Source organism: Ambystoma mexicanum, chromosome 2p (assembly GCF_040938575.1).
Source record: "Ambystoma mexicanum isolate Mex_15411 chromosome 2p, UKY_AmexF1_1, whole genome shotgun sequence".
Taxonomy (NCBI): Eukaryota; Metazoa; Chordata; class Amphibia; order Caudata; family Ambystomatidae; genus Ambystoma; species Ambystoma mexicanum.
The window spans coordinates 69,382,373-69,405,466 of NC_090923.1; the positions used below are offsets into that span (position 1 = coordinate 69,382,373).

General features: G+C 50.7%; 1 protein-coding gene across 1 annotated transcript in view; it reads right to left on the reverse strand.

Annotated features, from left to right (window-relative positions):
* The window catches only part of IHO1 (interactor of HORMAD1 1), a 209,533-nt gene that overhangs the window by 34,365 nt on the left and 152,074 nt on the right, over nucleotides 1-23,094 (reverse strand). Inside the window, exon 4 of the mRNA XM_069646184.1 lies at nucleotides 21,510-21,809. Coding sequence (XP_069502285.1) covers nucleotides 21,510-21,809 — 300 coding nt within the window. The remainder of the gene's footprint in view (nucleotides 1-21,509; nucleotides 21,810-23,094) is intronic.

The following is a 23,094-nucleotide window of genomic DNA, read 5'->3' on the forward strand; positions in this document are numbered from 1 at the left end:
ATCAACCCCAACTCTACTAGATCATTTCCTAACAAAATGTTAGCAGGGACATTGTCCTGAACCAGGACAGGAAGCTTTGCTGTCTTGTCTCCAATCATGAGTGTGACTAAGGCTACAGGTGATAATTTGGGAGGCCCACCAGCTAACCTGGTGGTTTGCAGAGGAGCACCTTCATAGTCCTCTGGCTTGAGCAGGGTCCTGTCCACCACTGTCATGCTTGCCCCAGTGTCTCTCAAACCAGTAGAAGGCTGGCCATTCAAGAGGACACTTCTCAAAAACCTATGGGTGTTCTGTGGGATAGTCGCCAGTACTTCTGCATACTGGTCCCAGGCCCCAAGGGACACTAAGGAAATCTCTAACGGAGCACCAAATGTGATCCCGGTAGAGGAGGGGAGGACAGTGGCCTCCACCTCAGACACGGGGTAAGGGTAGGTCAGGCTGACAGCCTGTACTCCAAGTGCCTTACCTTTACACTTGGGGTCACCCCTTTTGTGATCCAGAGCCCCACAGTCCCAACAAGCGCCAGGAGTGCGGGGTACGGTACTGGAACCACTGGGAGCCTGCTTTGCAGCAGGTGGACCACTACTCTTATTCCCACCCCCAGATGACTTATCCCCACTAGATTTTTGGGTCTTAGGAGAGGAAGGTTTTGGTTTACCCGACTGTGACTGCTTGGGGAACTCCTCAGCTTTCTGAGAGGCCCCCTTTTCTTTGTCCTTGTCCTTCCCACTGGAGTCCTTAGGGGACACCCGGTGGGAGACCCACTTGTCAGCCAACCTAGCCAGCTTAAAGGGGTCCAAAATGTTCTGGTCAGCCACATACTGACGCAACTCTGGTGAACAGGCTTCAGAAAAATGCTCAAAGAACAAGAGGTGGGATAATTCAACAAAAGTCTTAACCTTGTATCCATCTATCCACCCCATCATGTTCATGTGCGCAGCACTCACCCAGTCAACCCAAGACACATTCTCTCTTTTCTTAAAATCCCTGAACCTTCTAAGGTATTGGGTAGGTGTCTTGCCAAACTTGGCAATCAAAGCAGACTTCATACACTCATACTGACCCCTTTCTTCCGCACTCAGCTTCAGAATACAGTCATATCCAGTTTGAGGCACTCTGCTTAACAAACACTTAGCCCAATCTCTTTTATCAACATCATGAATCGCACAAGCCATTTCAAACGCTTCAATCCATTGGAGGATATCTGAACCCTCCACAAATACACCAACCAAATCTTTCATAAACTTGGTGGCTGGGGACCTGACACTCTCACTGGTTTTAGCTGAAGTCTCCACTCTAGCTTTCTCTAGCTGGATTCTCTGACATTCAGTGTCCTGGCTCTTGAGTTCAAGATCCCTATTCTTGAGCTCCACTTGTTGAGCCAATTCCTCTTTCCTAAGTTCAGCATCTATTTCCAACTTGCGGTATTCAAAGGCCAGTTTCATCCTTAATAACTCAAGCTCCAAGGAATTGCTGAGGTTTGGAACAGAGGCAGCAGGAATGGCGGTATTCCCAGAAACAGATTCAGCAGAAACCCCAGGGGCAGAGTCCTCATTGGTTGCATTCCCCCCCTCATCAAGAGTTTCACTATCAGTCTGGTAGTCCACCAGGGCAGCTATCAGCTCAGCCCTTGACTTATCCACAAAGTCTAACTCCCTGGCTTCACAAGCACTCTGGAGAGCCTCCAAGCTCATCCGAGTCAATTTGCCATTTGCAATAGACTCCATCGTTTGTAATGCAGTTATCTTGTACACAACTAAACCTTAATTTAATAAAGTGCAGATATCCTTTGTAAGTGGCACGGTTATACATTGATTCTTAAAACCATAAGCATCCCACCGCTGCCACCAGTGTGAGAGACGACCGGTGGGGGGTGTCTGTACTACTGCTCTCTATATGGTAGAAGAGAGGCACAGAGGACCCCAGCCAAGATTCTCTATTACGGTAGCAATGGACGAGCAATCAAGGCCTAGCTTCTCAGGAGGTGATGCAGGCTGGTTCTTAAGTACAGTGTACCCCAAGTCCCCACAAAGGAATGTCCACACACTGTATTGGTTAGAACACAGTCTTTATATAATCAATAGTCAAGGTTATGTACACTTATCATAATAACTCATTTTGTACTCAGGAAAATCAACAATCAACAATGGCAAATATCTACAATTCTAAAGTGGTACCACCCTTTGTACTAGATCTTATTAAAGTGCATCAACAATACTGTAACAATGTCACACAGATCAACAGAGTGAAACCAGCAATAGAGAGAGGAGGGGAAATAAGATGGTTGAGCAATAGGCAGAGTACTGGCCCCTACCACTGGGCACAGCTCTGTGTGGAGATCCCCCCACCTGGGCAACCTGTAAAACAAAGATTTAGCGCAAGCCCAGTCCATATATTGTACTGTAAGTCTTATTCCCTCCTATAATGTTTTTACCCCCCCAATGTACCTGGTGGAGTCGAGTTCTTTGAAGAGGCGTCGACAGATCCTTCTTGAGCGACCCCCCTTTCAAGCGGGAGTCACGGATCGTCGAGAGGCGTCGAGAAACGTCGAGGAACTCGGTGTTCGGCGACGGGGAATCGACGGCCCTTCTTGAATGCCTTCCCTTTCAAGCGGGAGGCACGGGGCGTCGAACGTCCGTCGACAAACAAGGTAGAACGGCGTCGATGAGGCGGCAGCTTCGTCCGAGCGGTGCTCGTCGGCGTCGGAGCGTCGGCGTCCTGCAAGGCAGAGGCGTGCGGGGCACCTCGGTGACAATAGTTCTGGGCCGCAAAGATTGTGGAGACGGAGGCCCAGCAAGGGCGTTGAGTCGTTCGAGTCTTTGTGGTCTTCGGGTGGCGGGAAACCCACCGGCAGGTTTCTCCTCGGCGCGTTGGTCGTCCTCGACTTTCTCCGGCAGGATAAGCGGTCGACGATGCGGTCGAGAGAGTCCTTCTATTGAATGTTCTTAGGCAAAGGAGCGGACGGCTCCGGTCGTCGGCGGCACGGCGTCAAGTGGTTCCCACGGCTGGGCAACACAACTTCGACGGGCCTCCAGCGGTTACACAAACCTGCGAACCCTGGTCGACGGCGATGGACTTCGACGGCGTCGATGTCCGGGTGCTTCACTTCGATCTCCTCGGCGGTCCCGTCTCGGGTCGACAGCCTTTCGAGGGTCTGTCTTCCAGGGCGCTTTGGCGAAGATGGAGCGGTGCTCGATGGTCCCTCGGAGCACGGGAAGAGGGCGCCTTACCAGGTCCTATCTCGGGTCAGTCTTCGACGATTTCGACAGCCTTCGGATCGGTCGAAGCAAATGCCACAGCAAGTCTTCTTCTTCCAGCTGGACGTCGAGGATCAGCAGTTCCAGTTACTCTTAGAGTGGAGACTCAGCTCCAGAACGCTTCTGAACGTTCCTGAACTCCTGGCTGCTTCTGAACGTGTCTGCACGTTCCTGAACAACTACCAGTGGTGAGAGGTCCCCAGATATACTATTCTGCCTCTCATCCACACTGCTGGCACACACTCAGCAGCCAATCATACAAAAGGGCATTCATGCAGTCAGTCAACCAATCAGGCACACAGTGCATTCAGGCCACACTCCTCCCTTTCAGACACTCACAACAAGGAATGTGGATTGGGACAAGTACCCAGCCATTCAACACTACACACTGCATTCAGGCCAGTTTCGGGCAGGGCTGTCTCAGTCTTTGTCTCTCATGCCAGAAACCAGACAACCACAACAAGGAGTGTATATTGGTCACACTCTCCATTCACCCAGGTCCCACCCACAGGAGGTACCCACAACCTACAGTCACTGGGAAGGCTCCAGTCAGTCTAGCTGGGCCTTCACAACAACGCCATATATGGAACTTCCACCCAACAGCCAGTCAGGGGGAAGGGACAGAGTCAGGGCTTCCCAGGACTTTGGGAAAACAAGATAACAGGCAATAGAAAGCAAGAGGCCACAGGGGCCATCTTGTTTGCTACCAGGAATCAACAGATCCCAATGGCAGGGCCTGGGTATCCCAAAATGGAGGACACCCAGAGCACCTGTCGAATTCAGCATGGAGCTGCCACCAGCCCATACCCTGCTCTGTGGGCCACCCACAGGTGCCCAAAAACATACACTAGGGGCACAGGGTTGTACCCCTACCCATGGGTGCCATAAGGGTATCCCATGGGTCTGTTCACCAAACCAAAAGAGAGAGCTGCACTGCCAGGAGTCCCACATGGACTCCTGGGCAGAAAATATGACAGAACACACGGTAAAAAGCAGTAAAGGACAAGGATTCAGAGGCCCTGTCCCTCAGATGCATTTCCAGCATCACAGTGCCCTCAAGAGGTTGGTGGTACCCCAGGTTTACAGGCCCTTCCTACTGCAGTTGGCGCCTGAGGTGCCCTTGGCTGGTCATCTTGGGACCAAGAAGACTAAGCAGAGGCTCTCTGCCCATTTCTACTGGCCACGGATGGGAGTAGAGGTGGAGTCCCACTGCAGGACCTGCCCAACTTGTCAGTTGTCTGGCAAGACTGGAGGTAGTGTCATTGCCCCACTGCAGCCATTGCCAGTGGTTGGCACACCATTTGAGGGGGTGGGCATCGACATCGTCGGTCCCCTTGACCCTCCCACTTCAGGTGGACATCGGTTCATCCAGGTCTTGGTAGATCATGCCACCAGGTACCCTGAGGCAATACCCCTTCGGACTGTTACTGCCAGGGTGGTTGCCAGGGCTCTCCTGGGCATTTTCACCCGTGTTGGATTCCCCAAGGAGGTTGTCTCTGACAGAGGATCCAACTTCATGTCTAGTTACATGAAAACCATGTGGAAAGAGTGCGGGGTAACCTACAAGTTCTCCACCTCTTACCACCCCCAGACCAATGGTCTGGTTGAGAGATTTAATAAAACTCTCAAGGGCATGCTAGGGGCTTTGGAAGAACCCCTAAGGAGGAAATGGGATCTCCTCCTGCCATGCCTGCTGTTTGCTTACAGAGAGGTACCTCAAGAGGGTGTTGGTTTCAGCCCCTTTGAGTTACTCTTTGGACATCCCGTGAGGGGGCCCCTCGCCTTGATCAGAGAAGGCTTGGAAGCCACCCCTCCAGGTCCCGCCAAGCAAGTGGGGGACTATGTGTTAGGGCTCAGAAGGAGGATGACACAGATGATGGGTCAGGCAACAGCAAATCTCAAGGCCAGCCAGGAATTGAATAAGTACTGACATGACCTTAAAGCCTCGCAAGTGGATTGGACTCCGGGACAGGAAATCCTTGTGATGGAGCCTACCAAGCCTAGAGCTCTGGCAGACAAGTGGACTGGACCCTTCAGGATCATCTCCAAGATGGGCGAAGTCAATTATCTGGTTGGCATGGGAGCCTCTGGGGTAGCCCCTCAGATATTCCATGTCAACAGGCTCAAGCCTTTCCACCGGCAAACAGAAGTCTCATGTCTCTTGCTAGCTTCAGGGCAAGAAGAGGATGAGAGTGAGCCCCTTCCTGATTTGCTGCATAGCAACCCTCAGGATGGCTCAGTGGAGGGAGTAAATCTCTCTCCGGATTTGACAACCGAGCAACAGAGGGCCTGCAGGGCTTTACTCCAACAGTATGCCTCTCTGTTTTCACTGATGCCAGGCCTTACACCGTGGTGTAGGCATGAAATTGACACTGGTGACAGTGTGCCTGTCAAAAGCAGGTGCTACCGTATGTCAGATACCGTCAAGAACCACATCCAGGCTGAGGTCGCCAAGATGTTGGATCTGGGTGTTATTGAACCCTCAACCAGTCCCTGGTCCAGTCCAGTGGTCCTTGTCCCCAAGGCAAGTTCCCAGGCGGGTACCAAGGATTGGAGGTTCTGTGTGGACTACCGAGGAGTCAATGCCGTCACCAAAACTGACGCGCACCCATTGCCCAGGGCTGATGAGCTCGTGGACACCATAGGTGCTGCCAAATTTGTGAGCACCTTTGACCTTACCTCAGGCTATTGCCAAATAGCTCTGACGGACCATGCCAAGGAAAAGACGGCCTTCTCAACACCTGAGGGACTCTACCAGCTTAGGGTCATGCCTTTTGGATTGAAGAATGCCCCTGCCACCTTCCAGAGATTGGTCAACCATGCGCTCAGTGGGCTGGAAGCCTTTTGTGTGGCTTACTTAGACGACATTGCCGTCTACAGTTCCACCTGGGAAGAGCATTTGACACATCTGGATAAGGTGTTGCAGGCCTTGAAAAGGGCTAACCTCACTATCAAGGCCACCAAGTGCCAGATAGCTCAGGGGAAAGTTACCTATCTTGGTCATGAGGTAGGAGGGGGTCAAATCAAACCTCTCTCCAGTAAAGTACAGGATGTACAGAACTGGGAGACTCCCACTACTCAAACCCAGGTGAGAGCCTTTTTGGGCCTCACTGGGTACTATCGCAATTTCATGGCAGACTATGGAACCATAGCTGCACCCCTGACAGCTCTAACTTCACCCAAACAGCCTAGGAAAGTTAATTGGACCGAAGACTGTCAGAGGGCCTTTGATGGCTTGAAAGAAAGTCTGTGTAGTGCACCTGTGTAGTGTGCGCCTGACTACAGCCGACCCTTCATCGTCCAGACGGATGCCTGCGACACCGGAATTGGAGCTGTCTTGTCCCAGTTAGATGACAAAGGGAGAGAACATCCTATCATATTCATCAGTAGACAACTCAAGGGTAGAGAACTTAGGTGGGCTACTGTTGAAAAGGAGTGTTTTAGCATAGTTTGGAGCCTTAGGCGTTTTAGGCCCTACCTTACGGGGTCTACCTTCAAGGTCCAAACAGATCATAAGCCCCTGAAGTGGCTTATGCAAATGCAAATGAAGGGTGAGAATCCGAAATTGCTCAGGTGGTCCATTAGCCTGCAAGGGCTAGACTTCACCATAGAGCACAGACCAGGGAAGAGTCACGATAATGCAGATAGCCTTTGCAGCCTTTCCAGAAGGTATGTCCGTGGGAGATTAGACACCCTCCACCTCAGTCTAGGGGGGGCGACTGTGATGCTGGAAATGCATCAGAGGGACAGGGCCTCTGAATCCTTGTCCTTTACTGCTTTTTATTGTGTGTTCTGTCATGTTTTCTGCCCAGGAGTGCAGCTCTCTCTTTTGGTTTGGTGAACAGACCCATGGGATACCCTTATGGCACCCATGGGTAGGGGTACAACCCTGTACCCCTAGTGTATGTTTTTGGGCACCTGTGGGTGGCCCACAGAGCAGGGTATGGGCTGGTGGCAGCTCCATGCTGAATTTGACAGGTGCTCTGGGTGTCCTCCATTTTGGGATACCCAGGCCCTCCCATTGGGATCAGTTGATTCCTGATAGGAAACAAGATGGCCCCTGTGGCTTCTTGCTTTCTATTGCCTGTTACCTTGGTTTCCCAAAGTCCTGGGAAGCCCTGACTCTGTCCCTTCCCCCTGACTGGCCGGTCACTATGGAAGTCTTTCATTGATTTATATGGTAGTGTGATGAATAATGAGGGTTGCGATGAGTAACTTGTTTGATGGATTGATAATGTTAATAGGTGTTTTTTTTGTTTTTTGTTTTTGTTTTGTAATCTTTTGTCTTGTGCTTTTGTCTATGTGTTCTATGTGTTGTGAAAGCGGGATAAACTTTGTACATTGTGTCTCTGCAGTTTTGCTTGATGGGTAGTGTTCTGTTAAAGCCTACAGTTTGTATTACTGTATTATTTTTTCTAGTATTTATGAATTGTTTGTATCTGTTATAATCAATAAATAAAGATATAAAAAAATAAAAAAAGAGAGATTTCTGAACTCTGACCTGGTGGGCAGAGGTTCAAAAGGCCAGCCTAGTTTCTTGGAACAGGGTAACCTTCTGTACAAGCCAGACCAATCAAGGTAGCATTGGCAGTGTTCAAGACTTTTGTCTCAGGAGGGGTGTGGGTGATCGAAAGCACACAATGAGCACACACAGTAAACAACACTACAAATTACTCCCAGTCAGGTGTATATATCGAACATATATCTACATTTATAAAAGGCCTTTTAAAGGAGGTGCCGTGAATAGTTAGTCCCACTATTCAAATGGATCGAAGCGTCTTTGTATACCTTCTAAGTTCGATCAGAAACAGGGGGTCCAACGGGACTATGGCTGGCTCAGGGTGCCAAACCTTCCAGCGGGTCACTAGCGGTTCCTCGACTCTGCTTCTTGTTTTCAGGATACTTGGCTCCTATTCTAAGTTTGGTGTGAACTCAAGAGGTTGACCTGGTATGGGTATTTCGGGCCTTCTCTTATCCAGAATCTCCTTTGTGCCAAAACAAAGAGGACCCAATGAGATATCTGCTCACATACAGCCATCCCCGACGTGGACCAATCACGGACCACGGTGGTCACAGACATTCCCAGCACACCAGATTCTCTGGCACCCAGGATGGGTATTGGAACTAGACAGTCCAGCCCACATCCTGGAGGCACACACACAAAGCATGCAAAAGCCCGCAAAAGCTTTGGTTTGCGTGGGGATCTGCAAGACCACATAAGGGTTTTCCCGGGCTTGTTCAACCTGGGGTAGGCAAAGGGACAAGATGGCCAAAGGACAGACCAAAGGACCTTGTGGAATGGCCATTTTTGGGCCAAGCCACTGTCCTGGGCCAAAAGCGCTAAACGCGATATGGACCAGACGAAAGGGGTAAAAATATATGAAAAATAACAGCTGTCACCAGCTCTGTCCAAGGTACATTTGTACTTCTACCGAAAAATCCTTTGAGGGTGTCTAGGGCCTTAAAAATGAAAGGAAGACCCCAGCACACTATACTGTAAGGTAATTTGCGCACTGGTAAAATATTGCTAAGAACTAGCAACAAAGTGAAAGACTAAGGGAAACAAAGTCTCCCAGTACTGACTGTCTTTAAGGGCATGTCAGTTTCCCCATTACAAAGTGAGCGAAAACCCAGCGGAGTACAGCAGAAGGCTGGGCTCCACTGGCAAAAGTCAGGCTAGGATGGTCAGACAACAGCAAAATGTTGGGGGGTTCACAACTGGAGGGAAAATTACACATAAATGGAAATCATTACTAACAACTGGCACAGGGGGAGGAACATGGTCATGCTGACCCACACATTCTCTGCTCGGTTCATATCGCACTCTATACACCCAAGGCTTCCACCTTAATTTTGAGCTACTATTTATTCCTCCCCGTACCTCGTACTACAAAGGGGGTATTTATGGGATAAGGTGAAATGTTTACTGTGCAGCCATGTAGAACTGAATATGTCTACCATAACTATGACATGGTGTCTCTTTATACGCGCTCACTAAGTCTATGCATCTTTAATTCCTGCAACATTGTATTTGTGCCGGGTTTCATAGCACAGCCCCTCTGGTACAACGCACGTCTATCTCAGGGACTCGCCTCACTCTAAAGCGCCTAGGGTGTGGGGGGGGCACATTTCTTTCCCAACAGTACAAATACATATCCTGATTAGGACATCCCACAGAAAGCTCTTGCGTGCCAAGTCCTGTCTATGGCCCTCATTACGAGGTATGCCAGTAAGGGAAAAACGATGCCGGTATGTAAATACCGGCATCATTTACCGTTCCGTAGCATTCCGACCCGCAAACCCGGTATTAGCGGCATACCAAACAACGGTGCCGCTAATAGCGGCATAGGCACGTACACGCGCCCCTTCAGGGAGCAAATACCAGCATGCCGGTAATAGGGGGTAATTCCAACCCACGCATACATGCAAATACCGGCATCGCGAAGCAAGTAATCACGGCCTGCACGATGCCGGCCTTACAGGCATATCAGACCACCCGCAAACAGCAAGCAATATACAAGGCAGCTGCCACAGGTGCTCACAATCCCCACAGGTGGAGTCAAAGGAGGCTGTGCCAGTATGAAATGAGCACACCCACACACCACAACCTCCCCAACCCCCCGGTGTAGGCAATGCAGAGTTGCCCAGTACAAAAGGAGCACAACTAAACACCACACCCCTTCCTACACCAAAATGCCACCACTAGCATTTGCAAACATGGCGCAGGAGTACCTACCTATACTGATACAACTACAGCAACAACTGCAACAACAACAACAACAACAGCAGCAAGAACAGGCAGCACAGAGGAGACACAGGAGGAGAAGGAGGTTGAGACAGGCCCATCCATTACCACCAGCGCAGCCACCAGAGCCTCGTAGGCAGCCAGAAATACCTCGCACCAGACCCAGCCCATTCAACCCTACCCCTGAGCAGATCCACACCCTGTACCGGTTGGACCGTGACACCATCACCACCATAGTGCACATGATACAGAACGACATTGCCAGCCACATACAAATATGCACTGCCATCCCCCCACTACTAAAGGTGGTGTCTGTGCCACACTTCCTGGCCACAGGCACCTACCAACACACAGTGGGCCAGCTGCATGGCATTTCACAACCACTATTTTCACGCATGCTGAACCAAGTGATGGATGCCCTCCTGAAGCATGCAAGCACCCACATCTCCCTACCACGGACGGCCCAGAAGATAGCCGAAACCAAAGTAGGCTCCCATGCACTGGCAGGCATGCCCAATTGTGTTGGTGCCATCGACTGCACCCATGTGGAATTGATAGTCCCCCATGCCATAGAGGCCGTGTACCGCAATCGCAAACAACACCACTCCATCAATGTGCAAATGGTATGTGACTCCAGGAAGATCATCACCCATTGCTGCGCCCGATTTCCTGGATCAACACATGATGCCATGTTACTGGGTAAATCCACGGTACCCCATCAAATGGAGCGACATGCCGGACCACGTACCTGGCTGCTTGGTGAGTTGCACAACCGTCCCATGGGAATGCATGAGGGGGGGGCAATACTGCACCTGGGTCGGAATAGCCGGTGATTGGAGCATGCATGCAGAGCCAAACACTCCTGACCTGAACCAGTCAAACGGTACATGACACTTCACTGGGCCACATATCACAAATAATGCATATCAATGAGAACAAGTAAGAGGCACAACCAGGCCACCATGGTTATGGCAAGCAATGCATGAATGAACAGGACGGCAAGTGTGGCTATGTGGGCAGTGTGATCGTGCATAGTAAATAATGAACAGCATGAATTGGAGTCAAAACATTGTTGCACTACCACAGCATATCTGCCTCAGCATGTATGATCACACCCTGCATCATCTATTGAATGCCAACCAGACTACCACACCTCATGACAGTACAGATTTCACCTATATAAAACATTTTCATGCCTACAGGGACATGTGCATGGCCACACCAAATAGCTGGCGGCATGACTGTGCTCCCTGAATTACGGGAGTTCAGAGTGACACACACCTATTTGAATCTGCTTGCTGGTGATGGAGGATATCCCTTGAGGCCGTGGCTACACACCCCTGTGCCTAACCCGCAGAATGGCCATGAGGAGGAGTACAATCGTGTGCACACCTGCACCCGTGTTGTCATTGAGCAGACCTTGTCGAAGTTGCGGTTCCGCTGCCTCAGCAGGTCTGTTGGGGCACTCCTATATAGGCCTGAGAAGGTGGCAAATATTACCATGGCCTGTGTCATGCTGCACGACATGTGCGTCCGGAGAAATGTACCATTGTCACCTGACATTGACATGCATGGGCCGGGTGAGGATGATGAGGACGGAGACGGAGGTGAAGTAGCCCCACTGCCAGTACGTGATGCACGGGATGGCCATGCGGTACGGCAAGCACGAATTCAAGTATACTTCTGAAACACAGGGACTATGAAAGACTTGTGTCAGTCAGACACTGGCCAATATGAACATGCACACAGGGAATGTTGGGAGTTGGGCACTGAGCACCGTAACACATTAAATGGATGCACACGAAAAATAACAATGTCCAGCCATGGATTTTTCTTCTCACAACTTGTGTATTATTTAAAACTGCAAAAATGTGCCCACTCCCCCCTCCCAGACCCCCCAACAAACTCCCTCACCCACCCCACAAACCCCAGAAAATACCCCAACAAACTCACCCACTCCAAAGATCCCAAATGTCCCCATGAGTGCAACAAACGGTGTTCCCTTCACCAATGTAGTTCTTCACATTGTCATTGGCCATACTGTTATTTCCTCGAGACTTTTGGGTCTGGGGTTGCCATGGCCGAGCGCCGTGCGCTCCTGCGCGTTAACCGCACAGGGCCCGATTGCACCGAGGTGGAAGGGGTTGTTGTAGTGGAGGTGTCTATTGTCAGTCCCATGGCTGGGCCAAGGTGTTGACGCTGCATTTGCGGGATGTTGGCAAGAAGGGCCTGTGTCAGTGACCCCATGCACTCCCTGAATGCACACGTAGATGCAACCACAGCAGCTGTATTGGCTGCAATGGCCGTGGCTATGGACCTGTCGATGCATGATTTGCAGCATTGACTCTTGGCGGACCTTTACCCTTGCCAGGCGAGCCTCGAAGGAGGTGTCGGCCGCAGGTGTATTGGTGGCTGGCACGGTGGTGGCTGGCAGGGTGCTGGAAGGCACCTGCGTGGGCTCCTCGTCCTGGCCACTGTCCTCCTGGAAGATCCCAATGTCTGATTCTCCAAGGTCAAAGTCATGGAGACACGGATCGTCCAGGCTCTCAGACTCCGCAGGTGGGTGGGGGCTGGCAATGGGGCTTGGGGCGGGTATTCCAGACATGATTCCAGCCTCATCATCCACCTCTGTGGACACAACGTCCGTGGTGGCTGGCGGAACGGCTCCCACTGTTGTGGGTGCCTGCTGCTATTCTGTCGCTGCAGGTGCCCCCTGCAGGGTTGATGCCTTGCGTGGCACACTGGGTGTTGCTGCAGGCATTTTCTTGTACGGGCGGGGGTGGCCCTGGTCCCTTTGCGTGCACTGGATGTACTCGCACCCCTGTCCTGTGTTCCACCTTCCTCATCGGTGCCTGGGAGATAGAAGAGATGCAGGTCATCAGTGATGTTGTCAAATGGCTGCTATGATGTATTGCAGTGTAATATGTTCATACATTCAGGCATCATTTCATTTCTGGTGTGTGGCATTTGGTGTACTGAGGGGACATGTTGGCAATCAAGGCATAGCATTGGTTTGATGTCTGTGTGGTGGGTCCCATGGGCATGGTTGGGTCATGTTGCACCTCTGTTGGGATTGGGATTTTCACTCAGCATGCGTGTGGTGCAGGGTGTTATTCTATGGATGTGTTGATGTAGCCTTGGAACATGCATTGCCTTACCTAGTCTAACTTCCACATCACTTGTGCCACATCATGTTTTGGTATACGTGGATGTGATGGTTCACTCACCTTCCTCTGTGGTAGTTGCAGCGCCGAACTCCTGGTCTCCTATTCGCTCTATGGATTCCGGGTCAATGAATGCACTTGCGGTCTCCTCCCATGCGGTGAGCTTCACAGGGGAGTGTGGGCCACCGCCTGTCGCCATTGCGGCCCTCCTGTTCTCCGCCAGGATCTTCCTGACCCGGAGGCGGAGGTCGTCCCAGCGCTTCCGGCAGTCACGTACACTCCTTGGGGTGCTCCCCACTGCCAACACCCCTGAGCGACCTCCTGCCAGACCTGTTTTTTTTTTGGTTTGTGCCGCATGCTTGAGGTCTGTGCTCCTGATTGTGTCTGCATGCTGTTCGAGGGTGTTAGCAAGCATAGTCAGTTCAGCATCAGAAAAACGCTGCTTCCTCTTCCTTTGGGAGGATTTACTGGTGGCCTTCGACATCCTGCTTCAGTTGCGACACACAACAACACGAGTGTAGTGGTGGTTATGGAGGATGGCAATGGATTGTGTTTTTAAAGATGTCCGCCGGCTCATTTCCCGTTCCGGTGCGATGACGTAATTTCCGGGTCCTTTTTTGCGACCACCGTAATACCATGCCGAAATTAACGTGCCGGTGTTTAGTGGTTGTTATGACGTGGTTACGGAATGGGCGGTACCCGCAATGCCGGTATAGGGGGGTTGGTGGCCCGTTACCGGCATGGCGGTTTTGCGACTACCGGCATGGGGTAACGCGCGTGCTTGCGCACTCGTAATCACCCGCTATTAACGGGTTCATACGAGCACGGACCCGCTCATTCCGGCATGCCGGTAATGAACCTGGTTTTACTGGGCAACTCGTAATGAGGCCCTATGACTACCCACACAGACGAGGAACTCTTGGTGGGCGCTAAGATAGGAAATAAACAATTTATCTTCATGGTTGACACGGGGGCCACTAAATCATGCATTAGTGAAGGAAACTTCCATTTATCAGGTGAAACCCTCAACACGCAAGTCTTCTCTGGGGCTGTGGCAACAGTTCCTTTCACAGAAGAAGTACCCCTCAAAATAGGAGGCAAAGTGGTGCGTGCAACTTTATTGGATTTGGAAAACACATCTTGAGCAAACTTAATATGACCATCTCTTTTACAGATCGAGGAATAGTATATGCTACCCCGGGGATATGTGCTGTGAGAGCAATGATGACAATACATGCCATAGGAGGGGATGTGGTGGTTTGCGGTATCCCTGTTCATCCTGATATGTTTGTGTATGGGATTACAGTATCACTTAATGCAGTACACAAGGTCGGAAAAGGGTGTTAGAGGATACCATTTGATTTTATCTTTAGACCCGTTGTGTCCCCGGAGCTTGTGGCAGGGACATTGATTTCACTGGACTTCAAAGAATTGGTAGTGTCAGAAAAGAGGATTGTGGCAATCGGGATGATTCAGATGGCTGTGGACAGGGCTGATGATGGGGAGATAGTGTTAGCTATATGTATACCCAGCGAAATAATGGTGCAATATAGAGTACAGTGGGCCTCATTACACGGAAGGCGGTGAGCCATGGCGCTATTAGCGCCATGGCTCATGCCGGTAAAATACCGGCACCGCCTTGGCGGAAAGGGGATTTACCGCCCCATTCCAAGGTTGGAGGGGCGGTAAATCCCCTTTCCGCCATTGCCCTTCCCCATTCCCATTTCTGCCCCATAGGGCTCTATGGAAATGGGGAAGGCGCTAATTACGCCACCGCAATTTTGCGGTGCCGTAATTAGCTCCGAGGTCCCTTAGTGGGTTGGATTTTAACGCCTGCAAGAAGCAGGCGTTAAATCCTCCAACCCGCAAAGGGACCTCGTAGTACGGCGGTAAGGGTTAACGGTCACCGTTGCCATTAACGGTGACCGTTAACCCTTACCGCCGTCCGTGTAATGAGGCCCAGTGTCCCTTGATGGCCCTTGTGTCAGGGCCCTCTTTCACAGAAAACTACCTAGCACAGGTTCCTGAGAGGTTATGGACAACCAGTGCCCACAATGTAGGCCTCTTGCAAGGAGTGTCACACGATCGGATCACACTCAAACAAGGTGCAGTGTTACCCCGGGTGAGGCAATATCCACTGTCCAAAGAAGCAGAGGAGGGGATAAGGGACACCACTTCCTCACTCTTAAACCAAGTGATTAGTGTGCCCTCCAGCTCCCAATGCAACACAGTTGTATACCTGATAAAAAAGGCAATGGGGTCAAGTTGGAGAATGATACAAGATCTCCCCCACATGAATCACATTGTGCAGGCAGAATTTCGGGTAGTTCCTAACCCTGCGACCATTTCGTGCAGCATCCCATAGCAAGCAACACATTTTACTGTTGTAGATATAAAAAAATGCCTTCTTTTCCATACCCCTACACACAGGTATGTCACTGCATTTACACAAGGAGAAAAGCAGTACAAACACACAAGATTACCACAGGGGTATTGTGCATCCCCTAGCAACCTCAACAGAATACTACATGCAGAATTTGGAAACATACAGGACCCAGTACTATCATTCAATATGTGGATGACTTGCAAGTATGCAGAAATAATGAACAACAGTGCCGAAAGGACTCTGTCACGCTATTACAGGTGCCAGCACATAAAGGGTACACAGTAGATAAGGATAAGTTACAATACTGCCTCCAGGAAGTTCTTTACACACCAGAACACGCTGCATCAGAGCGCAGTGCTCCCCAGCCCAAAACTGTCAAAGAAATGCAGACGTTCCTCGGGCTGTGTAATTACTGCAGGACGTGTATCCTAGATCACGCTGAAAATACAAGGCCCTTGTTGCAAGGTCTTAAAGAATCACAAAAGGCAGACAATAAGGTAACATGGATAGAGGACATTCTCACGAGTTTTATCGAACTGAAAGAGGTTATTTTCACGGCGCTGGAGTTGGAAATCCCTGACTACACTCAAGAGTTTAACTGTTTTCCCATTTTGATGGACAGATGATGACAGCAGTACTGACTCAAAAGAGCCCTATGGGCCCCAAGCCATTGGCCTATTACAGTGGAGTGTTAGACTCAGTGATGCAGGGGCAGTTCCCTTGCGAGAAGCGATTGCCGCTGGCGCATTCGTAATAGAAAAAAGGTCCTCAATAACCATGTGGTGTTCTGTAACATTGTACGTAGAGCATGCAGTATTTGCCATACTAGAGTGATCTAAATAAACGCTAACTTCACAGCGGGCATCCGCATATGAGGTCATTTTATCCAGCCCAAACATCCACATAGTGGGGTGCAAAACAGTAAACCCTGCCACTTTCCTGACAGCACTGTGTGTAATGAGGAAGATAGCGCTAATCATGACTTTGTGACATTCGAGGGGTAGAAGGAGGAAATACCAAAGGCAAATAATAGCCCGCTTGAAGGGGGAAAATACTTTTTGTTGACGGTTCAGCAACCATTGACCAGGGGACATGCCTGAGACATACAGGCGTGGTAGCTGTCCACCTAGTGGATGGTGAGTACGATGTACTGGTATGAAAAAAGGCTGCCCATGCATTATTCAGCACAGGCACAGGTGCTCATTGCGCTTACTGAAGCACTTCTATCTTCCATGGGATGTTGGGTGAACATTTATTCTGATTCGGCCTATGTAACAACAACTGTGCATTCAGGGCTTGGCAGGTGGAAAAGGAGAAGGGTTTAGAAGGGCTGACGGGTCCCCGGTCCAACATGCAGCATTGCTAGAAAAATTGAATGAGGCCCTTTCCCAAACCTCCATGACGGCGGTTAAATGCACCACCCATACCAACTACACAGACAAAGTTTCACTCAGCAATGCCGTCGCAGTTGCAGCGGGCAAAAAGGCTGCATATTTTTATTTTTGCATTTATTTTAGTGGACAAAGCCCTGAGACATCTAGATGCTAGTTACGGTAAGTGCTTGTTTACAGTTTGAAGGTACAAGAACACACATTAGGATTACGGCGTAGTGGTGGTTGGTGGATGCATACTCTTGACATGCATCTCCTCAAGTTACAGGGGGCTAGGCCAGGCATGCATACATCAAAGAGGACAAAGTAGGTGTAAGTAAGCAGACTGGCAAAGCCGCCTCACCTCATGTTACGGGGGGCTACATCAGGCATGCATACAAGGGAGAAAGTAGGTGTAAGTAAGCAGAATGGCAGAGCCTCACCTCATGTTATGGGTGGCTACATCAGGCATGCATACATCAAAAAGGACAAAGTAGGTGTAAGTAAGCAGACTGGCAGAGCATCAACTCATGCTACGGGGGGCTACATCAATCATGCACACAACAAGGGAGAAAGTAGGTATAAGTAAGCAGACTGGCAGAACCTCACCTCATGTGACGGGGGCTACAACAGGCATGCATACATCAAAAAGGACAAAGTAGGTGTAAGTAAGCAGCCTGGCAGAACCTCACCTCATGTTATGGGGGGCTACATCAGGCATGCATACATCAAGGGACAAAGTAGGTGTAAGTAAGCAGACTGGCAGAGGCTCACCTCGTGTTACGGGGGGCTATAACAGGCATGCATACATCAAAAAGGACAAAGTAGGTGTATGTAAGCAGACCGGCAGAGCCTCACCTCATGTTACGGGGGGCTACATCAGGCATGCATACATCAAGGGACAAGATAAGTGCAGTATGCAGATAGGCAGTGTCTAACCTTGTCGTCCGCAGCATAGCAGCAGAGGTGCTAGATGAACAGGTTTGAAAACATTGGCTAGATTCCACTTCATAGCAAGGCACAGGAAGGCAGAAGAAATCAAAGCATTGTGCAGGGCCAGGGGGCCAGTAACATAGTAGTCACGGTCAGTGTTGGAGTGGGGTAAAAGTTCAGAAGCAGCACACGGCTGAATGGAAAGTTCAGAAGCAGCACACGGCTGAATGAAAAGTTCAGGAGCAGCACACAGCTGAATGAGTGGTGGCAATGGGTGTTAAAATAGGGAAAGAGTTCAGAAGCATAACACAGCTATGTGCATGGTCAATTATTATAATGGTTGCAATGTGAGAGGATCGGAAGCTGCATACAAAAGGGTTGGAGACAGTCGTCGCAGAAAGGTGAGTGAACAGGTGCAGCACAGGAGGATTCGCTGGGCTACATTGAGCCTCGTAGGATGTAAATGCAGGGTAGTGTTTAGGTGGGAAACAGAAAGCGCTAGAGGAAATTGCTATGCGTTCTGGTGAATATGTATGACTTGAGCACTTCTTACCTCTGTCGGATCGGCTTCCAGGTAATACAAAAAAGACAGGGGCTGTAGCGTTAGACACAGGCCTTAAGCCCGGCTCTGGCTTTGCCTCCCGGCTCGGAGTGGCTGCTCCATTTGTTGTGGGTATTACCCAATCAGGTTGTAGCTTGCAGCAGTGCGCCGCTATCGATGGTTCAGGGCAGGCAGGATGTAAAGACTGCATGGTGGCCATTTTCAATGTGGGTCTCAGTCCATTTCAAGTTAATGCAGGTCTTTCTGTAAATGTTGGAGCTCGGTTGTTCTAGGGCTCTGCCTGTTGCTGGAGTGTTCCTCAGGGAAAGACAGGGGCTCCCATTGCCTAACATATTCTAGTATCTAGTAATAGCACGGGTATGAGAGCAGTTACCAACACCGTACACTTCCCTTCCAATAACACACATTATTGAATTGCAAGGCTGAGCCCCACAGGAGGAGAAGGAGACAAGACAGTGTACACCAGCCCTCACAGATTTGTTGTGGCGACTAGAAAGCACAGGTAAAGTTGTTATGCCGCACAAACTGTTGCTGGTCGCCTTTGACCAGTTGCATCATCCGTCTCATTTGTCAAAGCAACATATCGCTGCAGATATATAGGAGGTCTGGTTTGTACCCAATCTGCAGGAACCTTTAAGTTACTTAACTGTAACTATTGTTCTCCAGCATGGGCCTGACATGGATTCACATGCTCATGAATATTCCCTGTCGTCAGGCTGGGAATCCTTGGTAAAAGAAAAACCAGTTCCACGTTCACTTATAAACCGTATTTCTCCTTTAAACCAATCACTTTCCTCTGCGTCATACTGCCTCATCCAATGACAGGCCTCTCCCTAAGCCCCTCCTCTGGCAGCCATCTTCAGATCTTGTAAGCACGTAAAGTGGCAGTATGACCAAGAAGAGCCGCAGAGGGGTCGGAGAGAGGGTTTGCATGTGAATCCATGCGATTACAGGTAAGTAACTTAAACATGCTCATGAATAATGAATGCATAGCAGTACAACATTAAACAACCACAGTAGGTGGCAAGGCTCAATAGAAGCAATTAAATCTTACCTCTGGAACAGACTCACCTCAAGCGAACAGGTTGCGTAGCACTGCTTGGCCGACTCTGGACTCCTCCCTGGAATCCCTGTCGATGCAGTAGAACTTTGTGATGGTGTGCGTGGACCTCCACGTAGCAGCCCTGCACATGTCCAGCAGGGGCACACCAGACAGGATTACCGTAGTCGCAACGATCGCTCTGGTTGAGTGGGCTCACGGACGGCCGGGCAGCGGTCGGTTCGCCAACCAATGACAATACGTGATGCAGCCAGAGAGCCACCTTGAAATGGAAGCCTTGGACAAGGCCTCCACATGGTTCACAGGACCAAAGTTCACGAACAGTTGCAAAGTCTTCTGATAACTCTAGAGCTTCAGGGCACAAGCAACATTGAACGAGTGCAAGGCCCTAACCGCCATGACAAAAGCGTCGGGAAAAAAACAGGTAACACCAAAGGCTTGTTGAGGTGGAATTCCGACAGAAACTTCGGCATGAAAGAGGGGTGCATCGTTTCATGGAAAGTGAAGTGTGGATGCTTGCAGGATAGGGCCTGGATCTCACCTACCCTCCTGGCAGTAGGAAAACGTTTTCCACGAGAGGAACTTGAGAGGGGCCTGATGCATAGGCTCAAAGGGGGACCCAATGAGCCTTGTCAGAACCACGTTGAGATCCAACACCGGGGCAGGAGCCTCCACTGGCGGGAAAGATCGAAAAAGCCCTATGAGGAACTCCTCGACGAGTCGATGAGACCAAAAGGAAGATCTTCCTGGAGACCTGGTGTAGCGGGAGATAGCCGCCAGATGTACCTTGATTGTAGCATGTGCCAGTCCGGCCTTAGCCAAGGATAGCAAGTACGGAAGAACCTGCGGGGCCGTGAACCCCCAGAGGGGTAATCTTCTGAGACCTGCACCATGTAGCAAAACACTTCAACTTGTGACCACAGCACTTCAAAGTCGATGACGCCCTGGCCTTGGCGAGGACTTTCCTGCTGTCCACAGGCAACTTATATCCTCCAAACTCTAGGGCTGCAGGAGCCAAGCCCTCAGGTTCAGCGATCCTGGATCGTGATGAAGGATTGCATCTCCTTCTCTGGTGAGAAGATCCAGAACAACTGGTAGCTTGACTAGAGGCTACCCTGACAGGTTGAGAAGGCTCCGGATACCAAATCTGCCTAGGCCATGCTGGGGCGATGAGTACAATCTTGCATGGACACTGTCTGAGAGTGTTGATGACTTGTAGCAGGAGAGGGAACGGAGGGAACGCATACAGGTACAGACCTTCCCAAGGGAAGGAGAATGCACCCCCCAGACTCATCGGCTGTTGGAACCTGCTCGCAAACATCTGGCACTTGGAGTTTGCCGCCGTCACACACAGATCTATCTGGGCCTGCCCCACTTGACGCACAGGCTGTCCACCTGATCCTGACGAAGCTCCCACTCATGGCAGGAGCACAGTTTCCTTCTGAGGGAGTCTGCAATGGTGTTCTTGACTCCCGCGAGGTGGAGAGGGATGGGGAACATCCCCTGTCCGACAGCCCAGCACCACAAGTAATGTGCTTCCTTGGTAGCACCAGGGATCGAGTGCCCCCTGCTTCCTGATGTAAAACATGGTGGTGGTGGTGTTGTCCGTGAATATCCTCACCACCTTGCCTTTCAGAGACGGGAGGAACGACTTGAGGGCCCAGAACATTGCCCGTAGTTCCAAGATGTTGATATGAAGATCCGTCTCTTCCGGCAACCACAGGTCTCTGGCGTGCAGACGTTCGGTGTGCACTCCCCATCATCTGTGGTGACCATCTCCTAATATGGCGGGCTCTAAAATGCAGAGCCTTGGTCGATGTTGGAGCAAATGCCCCACCATACTATCGCCTGACCAAACTTGTCATTCAGAGATATCTTGTACATGAAGCTTCTGGACATCTGTATCCAGCGGACATCCAGGAATTCCCGAAGGGGTCGCATTTGCAACCTGCAGATCCGGACGAGGTAGATGCAGGGCAACATCATACCCAGCAATGACTTGATGGCCCGCACAATGGCTGTCTTCGTCGACGACAGCCGCTGCACCTTCCCCAGAATGGCTGCTATCCTCTCCTCCAAGGGTGACGCCAGGCAAGACACCATATTGAGTCTGATGCCTAGGAACAGCGCGTTCTGTGTTGGCGTTAAGCAGGGCTTTGGATAGTTGATGGAGAATCCCAGATCCGATATTAGCCGGACGGTTGCCTCTGTGTGTCCTTCAACCAACTCCCACGAGCAGGCACGAATCAGCCAGTCGTCCAGGTATGGGTATACATGTATGCCCTGTAGGCGTAGATGGGCTGCCACTGATGCCAGGCCTTTTGCGAATACTCTGCGGGACCACTTCAAGCCGAAAGGTAGGGACTTGAATTGGTAGTGCTGTCCCTGCACCACGAAACATAGAAACTTTCAATGTTTCTTGTGAATGGGGAGTCGGAAAGAGGCGTCCTCCAGGTCAAACGATGTGAAGAAGTCTCCTCTTTCCAGTTGGCCGAGCATGTGTTGCAAGGTGACCATCCTGAATTTTTTGGACTTGAGGTATTTGTTCAGATGTCTTACTAGGATGGGCCTTCAGCCCCCTGTCTTCTTTCTAACCAGAAAGTATCTGGAATAGATTCCGGAGCGCCGGAGTTGCTGGGGGACTAGTTATATCGCCCAATTCCGTAGCATGTCCTGTACCTCTTCCAGGAGCTCAGGGACGTGCTGCTCCTGACGGGTAACCGGAGGGATCCGCGGACACCTGCTTTCGAAACTCCAAAGTGTGGAGAGAGGGTCCAGCACCCATCTGTCAGTGGTGATCTTTCTCCACTTGTTGACGAAACTCGTCAGCCGGCCTCCCACTGGGGTGCACGAGTGGGGGCCCGAAGTCCCGGCCGGTTCAGGCTTGCTTCGGCACCGGCATCCTGCCCTGCTTTCGAGGGCGGCGCTGTCCTCCGCTACTGTAGGCCTGAGAATGGCCTCTGTAGGCTTCCCGAGTTGTGGATCTGGAAGGCTGACGGTATGATGATGAGAAGCCTTTTGAAGACCTACTCGACTTTCCCCTGGCGGAGCGAAAAGAAGAGCAGTGCTGCTGGAGGGTGTCAAGGGAACTGTCCGTCTCTGTATCTGCTTTGATGGCCTGGAGGGACTCATTGACGGCTTTTCCCAAAAAGGTTCTCTCCTTCAAAGGGCATGTCCAGCAGCTCTGCTTGGACCTCCTGGTGGAAATTTGTGGCCTTCATCCAGACGAAGGCAGACACCATTCCCCATTTGTCGGCGACGTCCAATGCCACTGTGATGGCGTGATCAGATGCCACCTCCCCTTCCTGGAAGAGAATGATTGCTTCGATCTTCTTATTGTTTGGGAGAAACTCCAGAATAGGCCCGCCAACTCCCTCTCGTACCTGGAAAGGATAGCCAGTGCGTTGGCCGCCTTGATAGTGGATGCCACGGTGTAAATCACCTTCTTTCCCATGGCGTCCATCCTCTTCCCCTCGCTGTCTGGAAGGACCGAAGACAGCGAGGACAGGTTGGCCGACCATTTCCTCGCGGCCGCTGATATGACCAAATCCGACAATGGCTGCGATTTCAGGCACTCAGTTCCGCAGTCGGGTATCCAATATTTCTTCTCCACCCTA